Raw genomic sequence first — 21,983 nt, forward strand, 5'->3', positions numbered from 1 at the left:
TATATATATATAAATCACTCTCAGGGTCATGGCAGCCATTGGGCATCCTGAGCAATTCACCAGTCCATTTCAGGAATTGAGATACCTGTTAATTTAATTTAGAAACAAGTTTTACATGAGTATATATATGTATTATATGTCAGTCTAAATGACTCTGCTAATTGCTCTACCTTCAGACCTTCATTGAACTCCTTGTCTTGTCTCCTTGTCTTTCAACAACAGTGACATGTATTGCTTTGCAATAATAATTGGAATGTATTGAACAAAGATATTGCATTTTATGTGATTCTGGTCCTTACTTGTAGCATGGGAAGCAACTGCAAAACATTTTCTTAAACGGGTTATTGTTGCTATGCTTTTTAGCTAGATTAAGCTTGACGATGGCGTCTTGTAGGCCTGCATCGGTTTTTTGAACATTTGTTTGGATATAGTCCATCATTGGGCCCTGCTCCTCCACCAGCAGGGCAATGTCCAGGAATATCTCATGGATTCCCTTGATTCGGTTCTCCAGATCTACGAGCTCTTGATGGCGCTTCTCAATCTGGAACAGAGCCGATCGGGCCGTTTTGCCTTCGCTCACGACATTGTCACTAAAGATGTTCCACTGGCCCTTCTCGATCATCTCCTCCACATCTTCGCCTGATACATCGCGCCCCACTATCTCCATCTGCCTCATGATCTGGGCTTTGCAGTTCTCTCGATGGGCCATCTCGGCCTCGTTATAGTCAAACATTGCGTCTCGAAAGCCATTGCTGAGGCAAGCGTACTGGGTTCTGGCGATGCGTGTGATTGCAGAATTTTCACCATGCTCTTCCTCTAACTTGTGAGTTGTTCCATCCATTTTGTGCAGGCAATTTAGAATACCCTCAGCCCTCTTCTTTATGTCGGCTCCGATAGCATTGGAGTTAATTGTACTCATGGTAGTGTTGCCCTGGAGCATGCGAGAGTTCTGCTCACGGAGCCTTTTAACCTCAAGTCGGATAAGCTGTATCTCTCTATGTATGTCCTGGGATTGAGAAAAGACATCATTGAGAGCAGGGCTGTTGTCAAACACAATCGCCTGATGAGGCAGCTCGTCTTCTAGGTCGACGTTACTGAAGGAGTCAGAAAAGGTGGACTCTTGATAGTCCACCGACTCATCACTGGCGGTGGGCATTTCCTGTAGTTGGCTTAGTCTGTCCCTCATGTTTGCACTGGATTTCAGGAGAAGCCTTGAGATTTCAAGATGATCGTCCTTCTCTGAATGTTGTCTCTCCTATGCACATTAATAGAGATGACTCACCTGGCATAAGACAGAAACACAAACTTTAGATTTATAGTTTAGCGATGCCTTCTGTAATTCCCGAATCTGTAAAGGAAAGTCTAGATTTTACATTACTGGAAAATCCAGTAAATTTACAGTAATATTTATTTTTTTAACTGGGTGTCTAAAAGTCCTTTTTGTCTTCCTTCTTCCTTCAGTCAACCCACCCAACGCCCATCACTGGCTTAACAGGTTCTCCAAAGAACAGGCAAAGGCGTAACTAGTGACCAAACTAGTTCTCACAACTTGTGATGTATGACGTCTTTGTCCAAGCATTAGTTTTTATCTTGAACACAAGTGGGGCATCAAATTATCTTTTAAATCAGATAAAATTCTTCTACATGGCATCTAGTATTGCCTCTGCTTCCAACCGAGAAGACATATCTGTGAAGTAAGCTATTTTTTTCATTCAGAACAATCCTAGCAAAAACTAAAGAAAGAAAATCCAGCTGGGTGCCACATTTTAGTTTGTGGATTCTGGCCTAATGAAGTTGTTCAACTTATTTATGAGTAAAATAGATATCAAAATAATTAATAATTGTGTTCATTTTATTTGAACAAAATTTGTTTAGGTGATTATCATGTTTTGTCTCTCAAGAAGGAGAATCTTGTGAACATAAATTTTAGCAGACCATCAGGCAATATATTTCCTGAAAGTCCATGGTACAGAATTAACCAAAATCTGCATATTTTGCTAAAATAATTTGGAAATTCTAAATATTTTTGTCAAAAAATAAATAAATCTCAGATACGTTTCATGCCCAAAATACATTTTTGTATGAATATGGCTATATTGATTAAGATCGAGAATGGACCGCAACGCACACTTACATCTTGTGATCTTTTCATCTCCATTCACAATTTCCTGAAAAAGGAGGTGAAAAAATGTCCTCCTAATCTCATGTAGAGGTGACTTGACTAAAAGCAGGAGCCTTACCTGTTGCCTGTTGAGCGTAGAAATCAAATCTTGTCCTCTGGTGTTGGCTGAGAGGAGCGCCTCAGCAGCATCTCCGGGTCTGGGGCCGAGCGTTCAGAGTGAGCAGAAAAAAACAGAAAAAACAAAGCGCTCCACATGCGTAATGGAGCTATCTTTGGAGTCCTAAAGCTGGAATTGTTCAGTGGCTTCGTTAGGGCGATGGATTGCGCCACGTCACGTACCAGAAAAGATGTGACATGAAGAATGAGGTCCGGTCGGTTTAGTCTGAAGTGATTGTGTTCGCACAAGGTGTGATTGAGCTGGGAGAGCCATTACGCCTCTACCATAAATGTAAGAATCTAGATTGTAAGAAACTTAAAAAAAAAAAAAAATCTCCTTCAACATTTCAGATTTATGCGCAGTTTGTTACTTTTAATCTGTGGCATTCAGGAATTGAAATAGATGAGAACCTGGACTGAAATAAGCATCCGAAAAAGGTTTTCCCATCCACGCCCAAATTATTTTTAAAGGTGCTTTCTTTGTGTGTGGGCCTATGTCTGACAGTGAGACAAATTAAAACCAACAGACAGGTAGAACCAGCTTCTCTTCCGCGCATGCTCAAACAACAAATAGAAAGACACTGACTAAAAAAAAAAAAGTGAATTCGACTGTGTGTGGATTTGTTCACACATTAAGTAGACTTTTAAAATCATAAATGAACATTCTGCAGTGTAATTAAATTAGTTGCGAAAACAATGTCTGCAACAAAAAATAAATCTCTTTAAATACTTTTTTTGTATTTAAATTGGGGACGCAAAACATGTGAATACTATTAACGTATGTTCTACTTGTCTGAAGGTATTTGTTGGGATCAAGAGGGCATGCACAGGAATGGTTCATTCCTATCTGTCAAATGGGAACATTAATAATCCATATTGGTATTATTGATTAATTGAATGTCCCCTCTTAGTTATGGTGTGACTCACGGCTCTGTCTTTAGTCTCCATCCTGTTTTCATTGTATTTTGGAATCAAAATCATTTTGCTGATGATTTGCAGATTTATTTTCCTTTTCTATTAAAAACTTGAAAAGGCAAATTTTAATAAAATTCGCACAGAATTGTCTCAGAGATACAATATTTGGGTTGAAGGTCTAGTTTCTATATACCATACTTTCCGCACTTTAAGACGGTTCTAAAAACCTTCAATTTCCTCAAAATCCGACAGTCTTATAATCCGGTGCGCCTTATATATGGACCAATATTGAGCCACTACGGTAAGCAGCCGCCGACTTCAATTTCCCCCGTAGGAGAAGAAGCGCGCGGTGTATGCTGGGATAGTTGTCAGAACGCTGGTTTGTAACCTATTAATAAAGACCGTAGAATCAGGTTGTCTGCAGGTCATTTAGCACCATGTTCTCCACGAACATGCTGTGCGCGAACGGAGAAGGGTGACCATCGTCCGGCCACGGACCGGCCCAGTCGCGGAAGGCTCTCCTGATTAATCACCGTTTGATTTGATTTCAAATGTAGTTTTCAGCCATTTGTCTTCTATATTTTATTTAATATTCTGTTTCATGTTATTGTTTCTTTATTTTACATTTTGAAGTTCTTCTTGGAGCCTGGTTTTATGATTCACCAGCACGAAATACATGCAATTTTTAAAAACCAGATTTTAATCACGAGTGTATGTGTTTCTTGCTCCCTGAATTAACACTGGAGCGTTTGCTGATTTTGTGATGCGTTTACTATACTCTCAGATTTTCTAAATAACCCGAAAAGGGCTGTAAAGTTCTATATTGGTATAGAAAGCGACTGTACTGAGCTTACTTGGAAACTCGGAGGTTTGTTTTAACATAATAAACATCTGAAGGCAGTGACTTTGAAGTCATAAAAACGCTCGATCGAAAAAAAATCAATTGTATGCAATTTGGAGGGAAACTATCACATTTAAAGTGAGTTGCGGTTGAGAGACTGCACGCTAATTACTTGGCATCCTATGCACGTGTTGTATTGTTATAAACCACCACTTGGTCTATTGGAGATTTGTTATATTTGGAGTTTTTAGAAAGCACAGGGCTGTGGACATTTATACTTCCGAGTGCCCCTGAAGTTACCACACCTCCATCAGTACCCGGAGACTACCTCAACTTATTTTCTTCCTCTAGGAAAGACTCCTTCGTGTGCTACTCTAACAGAGAGTCAAGGACCCTCCTGAGACCCAGAAACAAAGTAAGAGGTAACCATGAAGCCGGCTACAATTCGCAGTGTCTGCTGTAGCGTCCGAGTGCGTGCTTCCCGTCCAGGAAGCAGATTCAGCGGCATGTCGCGTGGATGTCTCCCGGTTGGGACGACAAACAGCCGGTTAACCCTTCGTACTGCTAGCACGGTTACTAGCAGCGGAACAAGCCCGACTTTAACTGCAAACTTCGGGAAACATCTCAAAGAGGATAAATGGTCCGAGTACAGCAGACCAGTGGGGTAAGAAACGTTGTGTATTAAACGTTTATATTTCAATTCGGTATATTTTGGCTTAGTTTCGTTTAGAAAGTGTTACTATTTTATGCTGTAGTTCGCTCGAGAGACAAACGCCTCTGGTTTGGCTAACAGCCAGTTCCCCACGTGCACTCAGATGATTAGAGAGGCTATGGCCAGATGATGTAATCTCACTCTGTTGTTACTAAACATGCAATTTATACAGCAAACACGGGCAAAATTAATGGAAGAAATTAATGAATAGATGGATGATTGAGGGAAGTTAATTCATTACCAGTTAAGATGATATGCTGTAAACTCAGAGTAGTTTGTTTTACAAAGTTCTGTTTTAAATATGGGATTTCATCTGACATAATGTTGGTTTCTAGTTTTATTTTTTTTTGTGATTTTTTTTTTAAAAGAGAGAATATTGCACCAACAGTTTGAGATAGTTGATAAAGTTTGTTTACATTTCTGCGTAAAATGTAGGTCAGTGTCACTATAGAGGCCCCTCCCACTCAGTTACCAGAGATAATCGGTCTTTTACTCCCAATACAGACATTTAATATGGCACACAAACTAACAAAATCCGCTTTATTTCAAATTGATTGTGGTAATCCAGTTGGTGTGTATATGTATTATTTATTTATTAATCTATATGCATTTAGAAAATGTAAAGGAGGAAAAACTAAGACACTGAAACAATGCAAGCAAATTTTTGCTTGGTAGCAAAACAAAACAATGATAAAATATTCCTGGTGGAACAGTACAATAAATTGAATTGTAATCTTCATCACAATTCTTGAGTAATACTTCATTACCCATTTCACAGTATATTTCAGTTATACAGCTGTCTGTTTGGGGCTTTTAAAATCTGCTTGGCTTTCACCATTGTAAAGCTGTGTGCCTTAATGCTGATTTACAGGGAAGTAGTTCAGAATACCAAGGAGGCAATTGCAACACTGCAAAGAAGAAGTCCTGACATCCAGCCCCTGTTAGTCATTTTACAGGTAATGTATGACAGGATATATGTCTCGCCGTTCCGATGATCATAGAGACAAAATATAAACTCCAGCAAAAGCCTTTTAACTTTACTTGACCAAACTTTGTGGACATGACTTGATTTTTCTTAATGTGCCTTTGACCTCAGGAGTATCTTTTATATTGACACTGTTACGTTGCTGTACAATCTGGTTGGTCTCTGTGTTTTAATCATGATTTTGTTTCCATCTCGAAGGCTGGTGAAAATGGCAGTATGTTGGAAATCAATAAGAAAACAGCTGGCAAGGTCTTTTTTTTTAACTCCATTGTGTGAATATTTGTTTTTGAAATTTACTCAGGGGCTGAATTATCCATGTCTGTCACTTCATAGATTGGCTTGAATGTCACTCAGATTTGTTTGGCAAAGAACTGCAGTGAAGATGAAGTAAGTAACACTGACTCACATTTTGGATTCTTTGTAAGCAAGTCTGTACATGATTTGCCAGGCTTCTGTTGGGTGTGATCATGGTTGCTTACGTTTCAGGTGATTTAGTCAATATTTTTAACTTTATGCTTCTAATGTAATTATTTATTCATTCGTGATGTAATTCTTAGCCTAGCTGCTTGATATATTGTTGGTGAAGCTGCTCAACAGCTACTTTGGTTCAGCTGGGTCTTCCCTCCTCATTCATTCAGAAGCAATGGATATTTCTGGGAATTGCTGAGTCGTTTATTTAATAGCAGGTGATTCATAGTTCCTGCTGCTCAGCTTCTTTACTTTTACACATCTTAGCTGTTTCTGTATTTTTGCTTGCATGTAGATAATAGAAGAGTTGCTGAAGCTTAACGATGACCCCAAGGTGCATGGAGTCTTTCTCCACCTCCCACCAGCTTCCATCACTAGTCGAGTTCTCAACGCACTTAAACCAGAGAAAGATGTTGATTGGTAAGATCTTGTGAGAGTATTTTGTCTGACAGAAAGACGAACATTATTTCATAGGTGGTAAACGATGTTGAGCTGTAGCAACATGTGATAAGTTGCCATAAAAGGACCTGTGATGTTTACCCACAAGTCAAAAGTAAGCCACTGGTCATGGTTTGTTCTAAAATATTGTGCGTGTCACATTTTATCCCAATCAAGAAGGCCTGCAAAAAATTAAGACAAATTGTACAGCATGTGCCTTCCTAAAATAGGGGAATGGGAACATTAGCAAGGTACGCTATATAATAACCACAAATTGAAGGGGACTGGTTTAAAATCATGAAAGTTGAGATTCTTTTAGTTAAAATGCCTTAAGTTATGCTTATTGTTTTTATTCTAATGAGCAAAGTTAACCTCTTTACCTTGAAAGCAGAGTGTTTTAACTTTTAGTAGACTGTATGTGATACTTTACCAAAGCTTCAGGTATATGGAAATTACTTCTTTAGTTTATCAAATTCTTTCCAACCATAGAAAGTTTTGTCATGGTTTCATTTAGTGAAATGTGATGAACTTTGAAGTACATGCATAATAAACAAAGCAATACATTTTTCTAAACTTTTTTTTTTTTTTTGTTTCTTGCTTCTTGCAACATAGCATTTCAAATTTGAATATAGGCTGCCTGGTGAGAGGAGACATGAGCAAAGGTTTTGTACCACCGATGGCAAGTGCTGTTTTGGATCTGCTGGGAAAACATAGTGAGTTTCTGCCAAAACAAGCTCTTTGTCGTTTATTGCAAGAACACTTGAGCATATCTGTAAACGCAGAAGGGCTGTGATGATGTGTATATATTTTTTTATCAATGTTTGTCTTAATATGCCGTTTTCTTTGTTTGGCGTATAAAGTTACCTCACTGGGACATAAAAAAAATAACCTTTTTTATTTCCATCCAAACTTCATCAGTGTTGCATGTTAATAATTTGTTTCTTCATGATTTTATTGTCTGCATGTGTGTTTACTCGGATGCTTATGACTGTATTTGAATTAAAATATTCCAGAACAAACATTTTGCTTATTTGAGCATGATGTCTGAGTGAACACTTTGTTACTCATTTTGACTAATTAAGAGTTGTGTAGAAGCAAAATATTAGAAAATATGTATTCTTATTGTTTTACACAATGTTTTCATTTAATTGAATGCTTTTCATCGTTATATTTTTGTAATGGATGGATTTATACATCTTTTTAAAATATTAGGAGAGTTGTGAAGAAATCTAGATAGTTTATTGAACAGGGGACTCGAACTCCAACATGTTGTAAATGTTTTTGCAGATGCTTCTTTGAAAGGAAAATCAGTGTTGCTGGTAGGAGGACAAGGACCACTCAGGTTGGCCCTACAGTGCCTGATTGAAAGAAGTGGGATGACGGTTCAAACAAATCATTGGAACGCAAAGAGCTTGAAGACACAGGTTTGTTGAGTCGCATTGTATCTTTTTTTTGATACCATTCTGCTATTCTAGTAAGTGACCACAAGGAGACCCTGTTGGCTTCATAAAGTGTGATCCTAACTAAACCAACTGATAATTGTTTCCAACTTGCATTAATGTGTGTTTTTGTTCATCTGTAATTTATGTCTGAGTTGCAAAACAGAGTTCTTAATTGTGTGCTTTCCCTTCTTTCTTCATTAGGTAATGCAGGCTGATGCTGTGTTTCTTTTAAGTGTGGGAAACATGGAAATCCCGCCATCCTGGGCTCGACCAGAGACGGTCATCATTCACTGCGAGTCGGCCTTGGAGCCAGGTATGACTGATTACCTTCTACATGCCTCCATCTGAGCAGAAGGTTAACTAGATGAAGCATTTCTTTGCACTTTTTTAAAAGATTATTTATAAAGCACAATCAAGATATATGATGGTGCAAAATAATTGAAATACAAGATGGAAACAAACTGGGAGCCAGCAAAGGGAGACAAAGTCTGTTATTTGCTCTAATTTGCATGTGCAACAAATGGCTGCTTGTTAGGTGTGATAGTAAGTCCATTGCAGTAAATAAAGTGAATAGAGATGAATGCATGAATAATTTACTTAAATACTCACTCTGACAACGCTTGTGTTAACTGAGCAATCTAATTTAACTGGGAAAACCTTTTTACTGAACATATTTGTTTGGGAATTTAAAACTGGAGGGGAGGAGGGAGGGGGCGATGAAAAATTAAGTTTCATCGTAGATGCGTCAGAGATCCTTCTGGGGCACATAGACATCCATAGATTTCATCATTTTAATACTTTTTTCTTTTTTGTATATATGTTATTACAAGTAAATTTCTGCTTGTTTTGCGTAATATGAAATCCAGATGACGACCTCATTGACTTGTCCTCAACATCTGGATTAGCATACCTCACAGCTGCCTACAGAGCACAGGTCTGTTCTGTTCTTTTTTTAAATTTTCTTTGAACCTCTCTTTAACTATTATGTGCCTCAGACAACGATCAAAAACTTTTTAAAACATGAATTTATATTTATGTATTTTTCCCTATTAGAACGTGACACACAGCTGCAGTCGGTGGCTTCAGGAGCAGCAGTACAGACCCTGGAATCTGTGCAGCTGTAAACTTCAGCCATTAAACCCTGTTCCAACGTATGGACTTCCAAATATTAACACATGAAATTACGACTTCCCATATATAACTGTTTTCTGCGAATTTTTTATTGTACATATGCACAACAGGCATTATTAGACTCTGCTGTGAAAATGAATGTCATGTTGTCATGGTATTCAAACATCATCTGCTGTTTTAGTGACATTGAGATCTCAAGGGCTCAGACACCAAAACCTGTAGCTCAACTGGCCGAGGAAATTGGTTTGCTGCCAGAGGAGCTTGAAGCTTATGGGAGGAACAAAGCTAAAGTCCAACTCTCTCTCTTGGACCGCCTCCACTCTCAGCCTGATGGCAAATATGTTCTGGTTGCTGGGTGAGTGTCATCACATAAATTAATATTGAATTTCCTATGAACAGTATTTTGGAGTTCAGACACAACTTGAGAAGCATAAACCACAATCTAGACAAAGATTTTTTTTAAAAACAAAACATTCTAATACCTCCTTTTGTTTGTATATTTAGTATAACTCCAACTCCATTTGGTGAAGGTAAAACCACAGTGACTGTAGGTCTGGTTCAGGCCTTGTCTGCCCACCTCAAGCTCAACTCCTTTGCCTGCCTTCGACAGCCTTCTCAGGGACCGACCTTTGGAGTTAAAGGTTAGGATTAATGGGTGGTAGATGCATCCTCTTTGGAATTTGTTTTACTATATTAAGAAGGTAAACGTTGGTTGTTTATAGAGATAGCCATTCCAAAAACAAATTTTGTATTTGAAATAATAATGCTTGTGATAAGGGTTGTGGTTGTTTTTATGAAATGCATTAAAGCATGGAAAGCCAGAGATCTGGAGATGATCTTAAATATTGGGAATAATGAAACTCCGGTTTATGCATTTTTGGGTGGAGTAGTTCATTTAGAGTCTAACACTCACCAGTTGTCCTGTTGTCTTTAACTGTTCTACCTCTGCTTTGTGCCTAGGGGGAGCTGCAGGAGGGGGCTATGCCCAGGTTATCCCTATGGAGGAGGTAAGACATACTGACAGGCAGAACTAGAGAAGACTTTAAAGATCTGAGATATGCAGAGACAAGCCATTTAAAAAAAAAAGTAAAAAGTAATCCACACATTTCTGTAAAGCTGTGACTATATGCTTTAGACAAAGAGGGATGAGAGTGGTAGAAGTGGGGGGAGGAGGGAGGGGGTGATGAGGGAGCTCCAGACTTTTCTTTCTACAACAAGCCAGCTTTCTTTTTTCAGTCTCTAATTTCACTTTCACTTCCATAAGAACAAACTTATTATTAGACCAGAGGAATCAGTTTTCATGTTAACTTGGAATGACTGGAGATCAGCTTATCAGAAACTTAAAATTCTGTTCTTTTTCTAACCATTGCCATTTTTATTATTGCTAACAAGCTTTGAAATGCAGTCCTTCACAAAATGTCTTTTTTTCCTCCCATAAAAAACCTTGAACTCCCCCATCAGTTCAACCTCCATTTGACTGGTGACATCCATGCCATCACAGCAGCTAACAACCTGCTGGCGGCAGCCATCGATGCCAGGATTCTCCATGAGGCAACGCAGTCTGACAAGGTGACTGTAAATTAATTGCAAATGTGTAATTTTCTGTTAGTATTTGGTTTATTAGAAAAATAAGTAAATCTAACATTTTTAGATTAAAATTTTTTCAAAATGTATTTGTATTTAAAAAAACCCATTTTTTTCCTTATGTAGTCCCTGTTCAAAAGATTGGTTCCTTCTGTATATGGAGTTAGAAAATTCTCTCCCATCCAGATCTCCAGGCTTCGGGTAAGTCTAAACACTGCAATATGCAAAGTTCTTGAAAGCATAATGCAATTGAAGGATGATTGCTTTCTCCACTAGGGGTCCTCAGTTTACCTTTTAAAAATATACTCTATTCATATATTTAAGTTATGTCTGTTAAGTTTTATATATTTTCTTAGAATAATCATTCCTGCTGCACATTTTGTAATCTGGCAGTAGAATCCTCAGCTTTTTATAATCCTGTTTACATTTCTTTTTTATATGTCCAAATCATCAGAGAAAATTGGATGGCTGTATTTGCTTGAGTCCAGTGATGAACCTAAATGTTGCATTTACCAAGTACTTTTTTTCAAAATGCATAAAGAGGAATCCAAAATCTGTATTTCTGTTTTGTTCTCTACTTCATTTCAGCGTCTTGGTATCAATAAAACTGATCCTGCCTCTCTTACACCAGAAGAAGTCAGCAGCTTTGTGCGCCTTGATCTCGATCCGTCACAAATTACCTGGCAGAGAGGTATTTCTACAACTATAAGTTCACTTGCTCACCGTAGTTGGTTGTAGCAAACTATTAAGAAATACTATAGAGTTGTTTCTTAAATCTGAAAAATACCTGAGCTTAACCTTTTACTTGCTTCTAGCCATTTCAAACATTTGAAATTTTATGTACAACATGCAGCAAAATGTTCAAATTGTACATTCATTCATCAGATTTGCTCATTTATAAGCCAACATTTAAAATTGTTTACCACACTCAGTTCATACTAGCTGCAGAAAACTCTGCTCACTCAGTTGTAGCTAAAAACAACAACATACATGGGCAACTCTAAATGATTTGTAAATGTTCTCCAGTTATGCAATTATTTGGATAAAGAGATGTGGGCTGCATAAAAAAAACTTGCTAGACTAAACTCAAAATGGTACTGGCTGGTCCCAGAGCAACAAACAAGTGGGGATCGCTTGGCATTGCTTCAGAGGGACAAACGGCAGAGTTAAAATAGCATGACTTGGACTGGGACTTATTCTGAAACAATATAAATACCGTACAAATACGTTACCGTTAGGGAGAAACATTAATGCATCCTGAAGTTATTTTGTGTTGAATGAATGTTACACGTGTAATCAATCATATTTCTATACCAGAGTGAGGTTAGGATTGCTGTTGGAGCGCTATGTTACCTACAGCAATGTTAGTTTAAATTTGTCATTGACACAAAGCAGCTGGGTGCTGATATGACTGATGTGGTATTTATCCCAGTGGCTGCAGAGACCATTTTTAAGAAAAAGTCCTTGAGATTAAAAAAACAGTTAAGTTTAAGGGTGACAGAGAAATGGGTCTTTTTTTTCCCCCTCTATTTTTTTTATTGCGCTAAATGACCCAGTGAATACTGCTTAGCTAATGGGGATCCCAGCTGCTGGGAACCACAAAGGAGCCACAAAGAAAACTTTCTTAGCCACATATTTGAAGACTTGTTTTATGTGCTGAAGTAGGAAACTTTGACTGACTACACTGCTTATCTTTTGAAGGACAGTTAAGATAGAAAATACATTTGCTGCAGATTCATTGATAGAGGTATCAGTTTTAAATAGATGGAGGAATTTAAAGATTATGCTCATTTTTGCATCCGACATGTCTGGAAAACCCCAGACAGCATTTCTACTTAAAAAGAAATGCTCCTAGTTTGATGCATTTATTGAATAAGTCAAAATATTTACCATCTTTTTGTCTTTATGATCTTGATCACCAAAAGATTAGATGGCCAAGTACAATTTCTGGGCAATCAATGGGTTCATTTCTAATCCAAATCTTCAAATGTGCATTTATAATTTATAGGACTTACTTGTCACTTTAATTATTGTGAGCTAATATGTAATTTTGCTTTTTCAGTTGTTGATACAAATGACCGTTTCTTGAGGAAAATCACAGTGGGACAGGCAAGCACTGAAAAAGGACAGATCAGAGAGGTACGGTGGTTTAATGTCATGAATCGCCTGACACTGTTTATTATTTCTTGTTAGAAATCCAAAGAAAATTTTAAGCATGAGAATTTGTTTAAAAGTGAAAAACTAATAGTTTTTAGCTTAATGCATTAATCTGACCTCATGGTCTTCTAGTCTTTAATCATAATATGGCAACTCCTTGTTGATTTTAAAATGTCTTTTACTTACTTGCTTATTAGTCAGGCAATTTATTTTGTTAGCATTAGGTCTCAGTTGCGTTTTAAAACCGCATAAATAAGTTTATTATGAGTAAATGGTTGTGCTCCTTTAGTTTCTATTCAATAACTGTTTTACATAATTCTAAATTCTCAAATGCAAGTTAGAGAAGTGCTTGGGAGTCTTCTTTCAGCCGGCTCACTGGAAGCACACAGCAACAGGTGGAGGAAGAGCAGCGCTGCATTCATCTGTAGAAAACTTTGGTTATGCAATCATTTTCTCTGGCATCTCGTTGACATGGCATTGAAGCATATTTACAATTTACTGAAATTTTTTTTTAAGCCAGCTTTTTAAAACCTCCTTGTATCTCGATGACGTTAACAGGCCCACACCTACCCTCCACCGCACTCTCTGTGATGTTGCCCAGCTGTACTTTAGCCACATATCAGCAGTAATGACAGCTAAATGAAATTCAGCGAATAAACAGTTCAGGTCCATGGGAAGCAAGCAGCCTTAAGTGAAAGCAAATGTTTACACAAGAAGGAAAATGACCCACCCATATACACACAGCTACACTCCTCCACACCCACCTGAAATAACCCCCTAAGCTGTCTCAGCATATGCTTATATTTACTGCCATCCATTCTGTTTCATTCCTTTGGCCTTCACCTTCCTCCACTACTGGATACTCTATAGCCCCTCAGGGTATTATGACTGGAAGCGGGAGGGGAGATCCTGAGGTCCTTGTTGGATTAATGTGGTTCAAGACATGTTTCTCTCTTTGTTAAGTGTGTGTGTGTGTGTGTGTGTGTGTGTGTGTGTGTGTGTGTGTGTGTGTGTGTGTGTGTGTGTGTGTGTGTGTGTGTGTGTGTGTGTGTGTGTGNTGTGTGTGTGTGTGTGTGTGTGTGTGTGTGTGTGTGTGTGTGTGTGTGTGTGTGTGTGTGTGTGTGTGTGTGTGTGTGTGTGTGAGAGAGAGAGAGTCATGGAATGAAGATGTCCACTGTTATCTGCTTCCCTTTTAAATGACCACTTATTCACTCATGTTCTTCTCAAAGTCTGTTTAGTTTCACATAAATTACAAAAGAATTACAGCACAGTTTTAAAACGATAATAGTGGGAATTATTGTGCACGGTTGTTTTGACTGTGCCGTCTTTGCAAAAATGTAACTGTTATATTTTCTTTTGACTTTTAGACTGGTTTTGACATTGCAGTAGCCAGTGAGATCATGGCTATTCTGGCCCTCGCGGATAGCCTAAAGGACATGAAGAACAGATTGGCCCGCATGGTGGTGGGATCCAGTCGCTCTGGAGAACCTGTCACAGCGGAGGACTTGGTGGGTTTTATACAGAAATTATTTCATCCCAAAGAATGTTCTAACTCAACCGTACAGTGTTTACTTCATATCTGTAAGCATTTTGATTGAAAGGTTGCTTAAAAATGTTGGGACTTAATAGAAAATTTATATTTGACTCTTGTTTAGAAAAAAAATATAAAAATGAAAATGTCTGACAAAACCATAAATACTTATGCCAGTAAAGAGTCTTTCCATAAACATGGATTCTTAATTACAGTTTGCATAATTTTATGGTCAATGGAGATACACAGTCGGTGAATTAAAAGATGGGCTGAGATAAATATTATTGTCTAACATCATGCTAGATCTTGCTGTCCTCCTTACTGCTTGTAATATGACTTTTTGTCGATTGTATTCTTATCTTTTTCCATAGTCCTGTTTTCTGTTTCAAAACTGATAACTGTTAATTTGAGTGTATAATTTTTTACGTTTTACAAAATGTCTGTAATTTGATTGTGTACCATAATTCTTCCTCCCTGCAATTTTCCACCAGTCAGTTAAAAAAAAAAAGTATGCTTTCTGGGTCAGACTCATTAATGCTTAACTCCCTCCACCCATGTTAATTCAAAACAATGTGCAGCTTTGCTTGTATCTCATGAATAGGATGTTAAGCAGAGTCTTCCTGCTTCTTGCGCTGTCTGCCTTCACTTTCCCACACATGACTGCCATGTTTGAGAGCAATAGACAAACAAATTGACCATAGTTCACAGGGGCACAGTTTTTATTTGATTGTTTTGCTCATATTTGCAGATTTAGCATATAAACGTAAACTATAGTGTGGAAATTATTTAGTACAGTTAATAATCAACATTGACAATTCCTTGGTTTATTTTGGATGCTTTTAAATTCTTTATGTGGCCTGTTGTTTGTAAAGTGTTTCCAACAGCTATCCTAATTTTTCTTTCTTTCTTGTCTGACAGGGTGTAAGTGGTGCCCTTGCAGTGCTAATGAAAGATGCCATCAAGCCCACACTGATGCAGACCCTTGAGGTGAGAAAAACACAATCCCACTTATCAATTTAATTTCTTCATGTGCATGTGTAGTATAGCACAAAATGTTAACTACTCGTTCTCCTAGTAGTTTGTAGTTTAAATCAAGCTTTAATGTGACAAACCTGTTTCTTCAAAACTGAAGAAATATTAATGTTTTTTGCATGGCCCAGGCAGAGTCCTAACTTAGAACACAGGAATAGAGCTAAAGATGAGGGTGATGGAAAAGAGACCTTCCAAGCTGAAAGACTTTTAAGGTGGAATAAATGTAGTGGGTATCCCAAATGTCTATTTATAACTGCATGCATCTGTAGGTATAATGTACAATGAAAGTTTCTAACCCTACAGGAGTGAAGACTATTTCTCACTTAAGCTGTGATATCTGGTGTGAAAACTAGATGAACAGATAACACACTTAGATGTAAACTCTGTTTCAGGCTGAAAAATGCTGCACAATGTTTTTTTCTTTGTTTTTCTGGACAGATATAAAACTGAAATTTTCAATGTTAACAGTCATGCATCATCTGCTTTTTGTTTCTTTTCTTTTAACAAACTGACATTTTGTATTTGTTCCTTGTTGAACAAGAAGTTTGATCACATCTACCAAGTGGGAAAAATAAACAGCTTGTCACATGTACTGTGTATTCTGAGCATGTGGAAGGGGGGAGTTTTGTATGGAGCAAAGATTTTGTTACTCTTTGAGTTTTTGTTTTTGGAGGAAGCTCTACGGCCCTGCTGTGTGAAACCATTTCCTGTGTGGGTTTCCTGTGATTCTGGTCAGGGAGCTGGTATCAGGACCAACCGGACCTCAGAGCTGCATGAGAACTTTCCACCGAACCTGACCAATTATTCCCCTTTTTGCCCTCTTGACCTGTGCTGGTGGTGAACACGGATTCACTCATGGAACTAGAGCTCGCATCTAAAAACGTGTTTTGTTGCAGTGGACTTGTCTTTATGTCAGATAGGATGGAGTCTAAAAGAAACTGAGCATAATGAGTAGAGATTTTTCTTTTTTTTTTTTTTTTACCTACTCCCTGTGTACGTGTCTGTTTAGCAGACCTCGGCCATTCTTTGAGGTTTTCCAAACATCCTCTCTCCACGGGGTTTCAGAAAACAACTCCAGGCATCTTTCCTGAGGGGGAGATTGGAGAGCGTAGCATAAACTGAGCCTCTCGAGTCCTGATGCTGCCTCATGTCAAAGGTTACAGGAGTTGTGCATGGTTTTGCAGCTGGTATGATGCACAAGTTGCTCAAAATGAGGAAATATTGACATGATCTCGATGTTCCTGTTATGTTCATCTTCCTTCCCGGCCTTCATTATCCCATTCAACACTTGGGGATTTGACACTCGGCTTTCATCACTCTGCCGTCGCTGATGCATCTCCTGAAAGAGGTGGAAAGAAGGAAAGTTCAGGGGTCGCAAACGAACATTATTCCGATTGTTTCACGTTATTTATGTTGAAAACATGAATGACAAGCATGGAATAAAAGTATTTTTCCAACTGTGAACTCAGTTTCCTCCTGCAGTAAATGCAGATCTGATTCATGCAACTTTCTCAACCACTCAAAAAAAAAAAAACTATTGGCAGCTTTTCCCAGAGCCTTGTTTCACCCAGATTTGCTCCTCTGAGGGAAGACTGTTTATGCAGGCAGCATAGAGGTTTGCAAACAAAGCCTTAGAAAATCGTATTAGGCCGTCCCATCCTTCCTCTTTCCTCTCTTAAGGAATCTACATTCAGTGTGACAATAGGTCAGCTGGCTTTCAGGGGTTTTTTTTTAGTCACAAAGTTGTCGCCTTTTTAGAGTCCAACGTGATTGTGTTGATATTTTGCTCTTGAAGAATAGCAATTGTCTTTAGTCATGCATGCATTTGTGAAAGCCAGCTATAAACTCAAGGATCTGTGAGAGTTATTCAGAGCTTTTAAAGAGTTGCTTTCTACTTATAGAATCCTTGTGGCTAAGGAGTGTTTGTTTTTCTTTGGGGTTTTTTTTATTTTTTTTTTCTCCTTTTGTACGTTACTTTGCAGACCCATGGTATACAACAAATGTATTATTTCAGTTATATGTTAACATATTTTGCTACAAGTGTAACAGAAGGGATCAGTTCATAAAAATGTTCACAACAATCTGCTTTTTTAGGATAAGATAAATCAATATGATTTTCAGAATATATTAATTTTATCTGTCAAGAATAAAAAGCCCTGAGCAGGTAAAAATGTTCATTGGCAGCATTATATTTCCAAAGAGTCTAGACAGAAATATGCACTTTAGACCATAGAGTTGGGAGTTTAAAAATGTTTTCTGTTTTAATAACTTACTTTTTAAAGCCTTGTTCTTTGTTGGTAGCATGCTCATAGGCCAACTGAGCAGCAGTCATGTTCTAGTTCCGTTTCAGGATTTTGTTTGTTGCTGTAAAGAAAGTTACATCAATTTAAGTAGCAGCAGGAGAAACCGGCTCTTAAGGCGCTCCTTCAGCTTGTGTTTGTTTTCAATCTTTAGAGAGTAATCTGCATCAACACTTGGAAGTAAGGACCCAAACTTGGGTTGACATGCCAGTCAAGCACCTCTTAACTTGTCTCTGCTGTTCAGACAAACACTTAGTCAGCCAAAGTGCATTGAAACCCCACTATTTACCCTGAAGTGTGACTGAAAGTTGTTCTTTTTGGTAAAGAAAGAAGCTGTTGGTATTTCGGCCAGGCTCGGGAAGTTGCTAGGGTTACACTGTTTTCTAAACGGTTGTATGTTTGTGTGCCCCTCTAATTGTTGCAGGGTACGCCAGTGTTTGTCCATGCCGGGCCCTTTGCCAACATCGCCCATGGCAGCTCCTCAGTGTTGGCAGACAAGCTGGCTTTGAAGTTGGTTGGACGGGATGGCTATGTGGGTAAGGTCCTTACAGAAAGATCACACAAACACATAGCCACAAGCCCTCAGGAAGGACAGCAGAACTAGATGAGCTTTGTTTTAAAACCACAGCTGGTGGGATGAAATGATGACTTAGGATTTAGATTGACCACAGTGATGAACTTCAGCTGTTGCAACATTTGGCTTTTATCCGTCTTCATTTTTGGCTGTGGCTCTGTTCCACCTGGCTCTGATGGACCGCTGTAGACGGTATCCTCCTCTGGTCTTCTCCTCCTTTCTAAGAAACTGACCAAGAGATTGTGCAAAAACAGCAGAGAGGAAGGAAGCAAGTTGATAATCTTAAGAGGCTCAGGAATGCTTTAGAGTAAACCACACTAATCCCTTCAATGTCGAAGCACACTTGAGTATTTAACATTTTATCTGTTCATATCTAGCCTGCTGCTCGTTTTGTGTTCATTTCCTGTGACACAGGCTACATTTGGAATGCCTGAATTTTCCAGGTGTATACATGCAGTTTTTACTCCAGGGTTTATTTCTAAGAGTTTGACCAATGTTTTCCGTATGAAAGGATATATGCTGCATTTATTCAAACTGTCACTTGCTGTGTAAGCAGAGAATTGAATTTCCAACATGTGGCTGAGGATGCTTGTGTGTTTTAGGCCTCAGCTTCTCTCCACCCCAATTGTTTTCCATCTGTCCATCTTAATCCCCCCTCCTCTGTCCTTGTGTTTGTTACCTGACTCTCAGATATGCCAGGAACTTGACCTCCCTTGTTTTTTCTCCCCAGGCCGCTTTTTTTATTATTTAAACTTCGCCTATTTCAGCTAATGAAGCACCAGTTATTTTTTTGTTTTGTTTTTGTTTTTCTTTTGCATGGCCATTGAAGATATAAAACCTAAGATTTCCCACAAATTTTGGTCTTTCATCACCCTCTGGTATGTGCTTTGATATTTAAGCTTAAATTTGTTAAAAATCAGATGAGGCTTACTATGATGAATACATGAGGATTATCTTACTCTTTGATGTACTGTTGAATTCAGGGTAGTCCTTTAAAAAGGAGAGATGATCAAAATGGTAATAGGCAGCTTGGATATCAAAGATTGATTTCAAAAAACTAAAGTAATGTACGTGAATAACTTGCTACAGCTTTTAAAATAACTAATTTAGTGTTTGTTTTTGTTTTAAGTAAGGCTGGATTGTGAGTTTGTTATCAGAATTTCATCTTCTCGCATGCATTTTTAATCAAGGTCCGATCTTCAGAAAACCTGTTATTGGAAAGTTGAATTTTGCTCGCAAAGAAGACTTTAGAGGACTGTTTTGACAGTAATTTGTATAAAATGTTCTTAATAATGCTAAAGAGTTTGCGCTTTCTTCATGTTTGTAAAGAAAATTCAAGCATTTTGTTCTTCTCCCAAAAGTTATAGTATGGATCATAAAATTAGTGAGACCGCAACAGTTTGATACTAAGCAAAGATGGCAGCCGTAATAATGGGAATCTGTGTCTCGCTTTTTTTCATTTGAGGAATGGCTTGTTCCGATGAAGATGGCAGTCGCTTTGTGACTCAAAATTGAAAACACTGCTGCATACGAAACATCAAACATGCTATAGGGGGGGTCAAAACTAAAAGAAGACATGTTTTTTATGTTTGTATGCAAGTTGTCTTAAAATTACGCTATGGCAGCATCAGAAGTTAAGAACTGAAATTGGCAAATCTGTGTGATCCTTAGCTTTTTTCCAGACAATGACTTGAGTTTTTTTTTTTTTTTGATGGTGATTAACTAATAAAGGGTAGGTATTTTTATTAGTTTGAGTCTTCCACTCTTCTTTTTCTTTCTTTATTTTTTTATTGGCTTTGTTTTGTGGGTGGTGCACTTTCCGTCCACTTTAATTCCCCCTGAAGGAAGTACTTGAACCTTTTGTGACCTCAGATGTTTGAGGGGATCATAGTGATATTACTCATGGTCATGCTATATCATGCTTCTTGTTATTGTGGTCCGCTTTGGAATCTGGGATTAACGTGAAGAATTGCTGCTCTCTGCGGGGAGGAGGGTGGAAATCTGGGAATCCCACACACCAGATGTGTGTGATTCCTATATCATTAGCTGTCTGGATTACAAACTACAAAAAACCCCTGGCTCCTACTTTCAGGACAATTTCCCACGTTAAAAAAATCTGCCTAAAGGATTGTATAAAAAAAAAAAAACATTGAGTCTGTTTTTACATGTTTAGACAGATTGATTTATCATTAAATATGAACGTTTTAATTAGATGGTGGCTGAGGAAACATTTTTATTTAAGGTGCTATTGCAAGAATGACTGGATCAGTTTTTCTTGTTCATTTCAAAGAACTTTAATGTTTTACTTTGGAAAATATGTTCAGACAGTTAATGGAGGTATCAATATTGCTTAATCTACAGCAGTGCTGTTGGTAACGAGCCTTTGTTTTATTTCCAACTCTATGGTCAAATCTAAAACTTTACTTTCATTCTCATGCTTTTTATGACGTCAGGTGACAGCCTAACTTTACTTTCTGAAGCTAGTACAGCTGTAAATTTACTGTAAAGCAGGGGTCCCCAAACTACGGCCCGCGGGCCGGATCCACATTTGGTCCAGCCCCCTGAACAATACCAGAGAGCATTCCGATTTTTTTTTTATTTACCGTGTTTTCCGGACTATATGTGGATAGTTATATGTGGATTTTTCTTCAACCACCAGGGGGCTGTTTAGCAGGAAGTGAATTATTGGAAGTCTGGTTACTTGCGCGCCAACACTGAGGCCACAAGCAGCAAAATGAGTAAGAAACAGATCAGATGTCTTTGGAAAGTTTCTTTGCAAAGGGGAAAAGGCCCAGAGACGGGAGACAGGAGAATGGATTTATCCCGGACCGGTAGGTGAGCCCCACATTACAAGCCCGCTCTGCGTAACATGCGGCAACCGGCTGCTAATGAGGCAATGAAGCTTCAAGCTGCTTTGCCACGTAGAGACCAAGCAGGCTGTGCATATAAGCAACATTTCGGGTGTCATTGTCTCTCATCAGTTCCAGAAGGAACCGTCTCATTGCAGAGAAACAAGCTCAGGGCTCCCGTTAGTCATTATCGTGAGTTAAAATTTTCACGAAAGTAAGATGTTCGTTTTTGTGGCGCTTCTGTTATTTTGAAGGGATATATAAMCGTTACCATAGCGACCAGAGTCAGAGAGCGTTTGGGCAGTGGTTGAGAGGAGATGAGTAGAGCTTGTGAGTCTTATGTCTGGTTTAGACAGAAAGATTTAAGAATTGTTGGCCGATTCTCCAAATCTCTGTGACCACAGAGCTGATAAAAGTACAACAGGTTTGATCGGCTCGTGTGTCCAAGGCAGAACCAACTCACCACACACGAACATCCAGATTCCAGAGGATAATCCAGTAAAACCCCCAACATAGCATATGGGAATTTAGAATAACCAAACACGGGTGACGATGTAGAAGCAATAGTGATAGTTTGTGGAGTCAYTTTAAGAGATAAAAGATGTAACAAAAAGAAAAGGCAGTGGATGAAAGACGACGGGAGCAGCCGCTCTATTTGCTGCACTTTGATTTGGAGGTGAATATGTTTTTTCATAGTTAACATTTTTAACTGAATAAACATAATAATGACCTTTAGATTTAATAAT

General features: G+C 38.3%; 2 protein-coding genes across 2 annotated transcripts in view; one reads left to right on the forward strand and one right to left on the reverse strand.

Annotated features, from left to right (window-relative positions):
• mthfd1l (methylenetetrahydrofolate dehydrogenase (NADP+ dependent) 1 like) overlaps positions 1–21,983 on the forward strand; it is a 37,914-nt gene that overhangs the window by 1,869 nt on the left and 14,062 nt on the right. The window contains exons 3-22 of the mRNA XM_008397705.1: positions 4,386–4,698; positions 5,618–5,702; positions 5,930–5,980; positions 6,065–6,118; positions 6,495–6,619; positions 7,250–7,350; positions 7,925–8,061; positions 8,281–8,392; positions 8,946–9,013; positions 9,133–9,230; positions 9,392–9,565; positions 9,715–9,851; positions 10,171–10,217; positions 10,672–10,779; positions 10,921–10,995; positions 11,383–11,485; positions 12,857–12,933; positions 14,319–14,459; positions 15,401–15,469; positions 18,239–18,350. Coding sequence (XP_008395927.1) covers positions 4,463–4,698; positions 5,618–5,702; positions 5,930–5,980; positions 6,065–6,118; positions 6,495–6,619; positions 7,250–7,350; positions 7,925–8,061; positions 8,281–8,392; positions 8,946–9,013; positions 9,133–9,230; positions 9,392–9,565; positions 9,715–9,851; positions 10,171–10,217; positions 10,672–10,779; positions 10,921–10,995; positions 11,383–11,485; positions 12,857–12,933; positions 14,319–14,459; positions 15,401–15,469; positions 18,239–18,350 — 2,110 coding nt within the window. The 5' untranslated portion in view covers positions 4,386–4,462. The remainder of the gene's footprint in view (positions 1–4,385; positions 4,699–5,617; positions 5,703–5,929; positions 5,981–6,064; positions 6,119–6,494; positions 6,620–7,249; positions 7,351–7,924; positions 8,062–8,280; positions 8,393–8,945; positions 9,014–9,132; positions 9,231–9,391; positions 9,566–9,714; positions 9,852–10,170; positions 10,218–10,671; positions 10,780–10,920; positions 10,996–11,382; positions 11,486–12,856; positions 12,934–14,318; positions 14,460–15,400; positions 15,470–18,238; positions 18,351–21,983) is intronic.
• On the reverse strand, positions 32–2,470 carry LOC103457516 (syntaxin-11-like). The gene is made up of 2 exons (XM_008397703.2): positions 2,241–2,470; positions 32–1,282 (listed from the first exon to the last, which is right to left on the reverse strand). Exon 2 carries the CDS (start codon positions 1,184–1,186, stop codon positions 296–298), a length of 891 nt encoding a protein of 296 aa, XP_008395925.1. The 5' UTR covers positions 1,187–1,282; positions 2,241–2,470; the 3' UTR covers positions 32–295.

The sequence above is a fragment of the Poecilia reticulata genome, linkage group LG21 (assembly GCF_000633615.1).
Source record: "Poecilia reticulata strain Guanapo linkage group LG21, Guppy_female_1.0+MT, whole genome shotgun sequence".
NCBI classification, from domain to species: Eukaryota; Metazoa; Chordata; class Actinopteri; order Cyprinodontiformes; family Poeciliidae; genus Poecilia; species Poecilia reticulata.

What these genes read in the sequence shown, in the direction of transcription:
- LOC103457516 (XM_008397703.2), bottom strand. Translation starts at nt 1,186, where the DNA reads ATGAGGGACAGACTAAGCCAACTACAGGAAATGCCCACCGCCAGTGAT.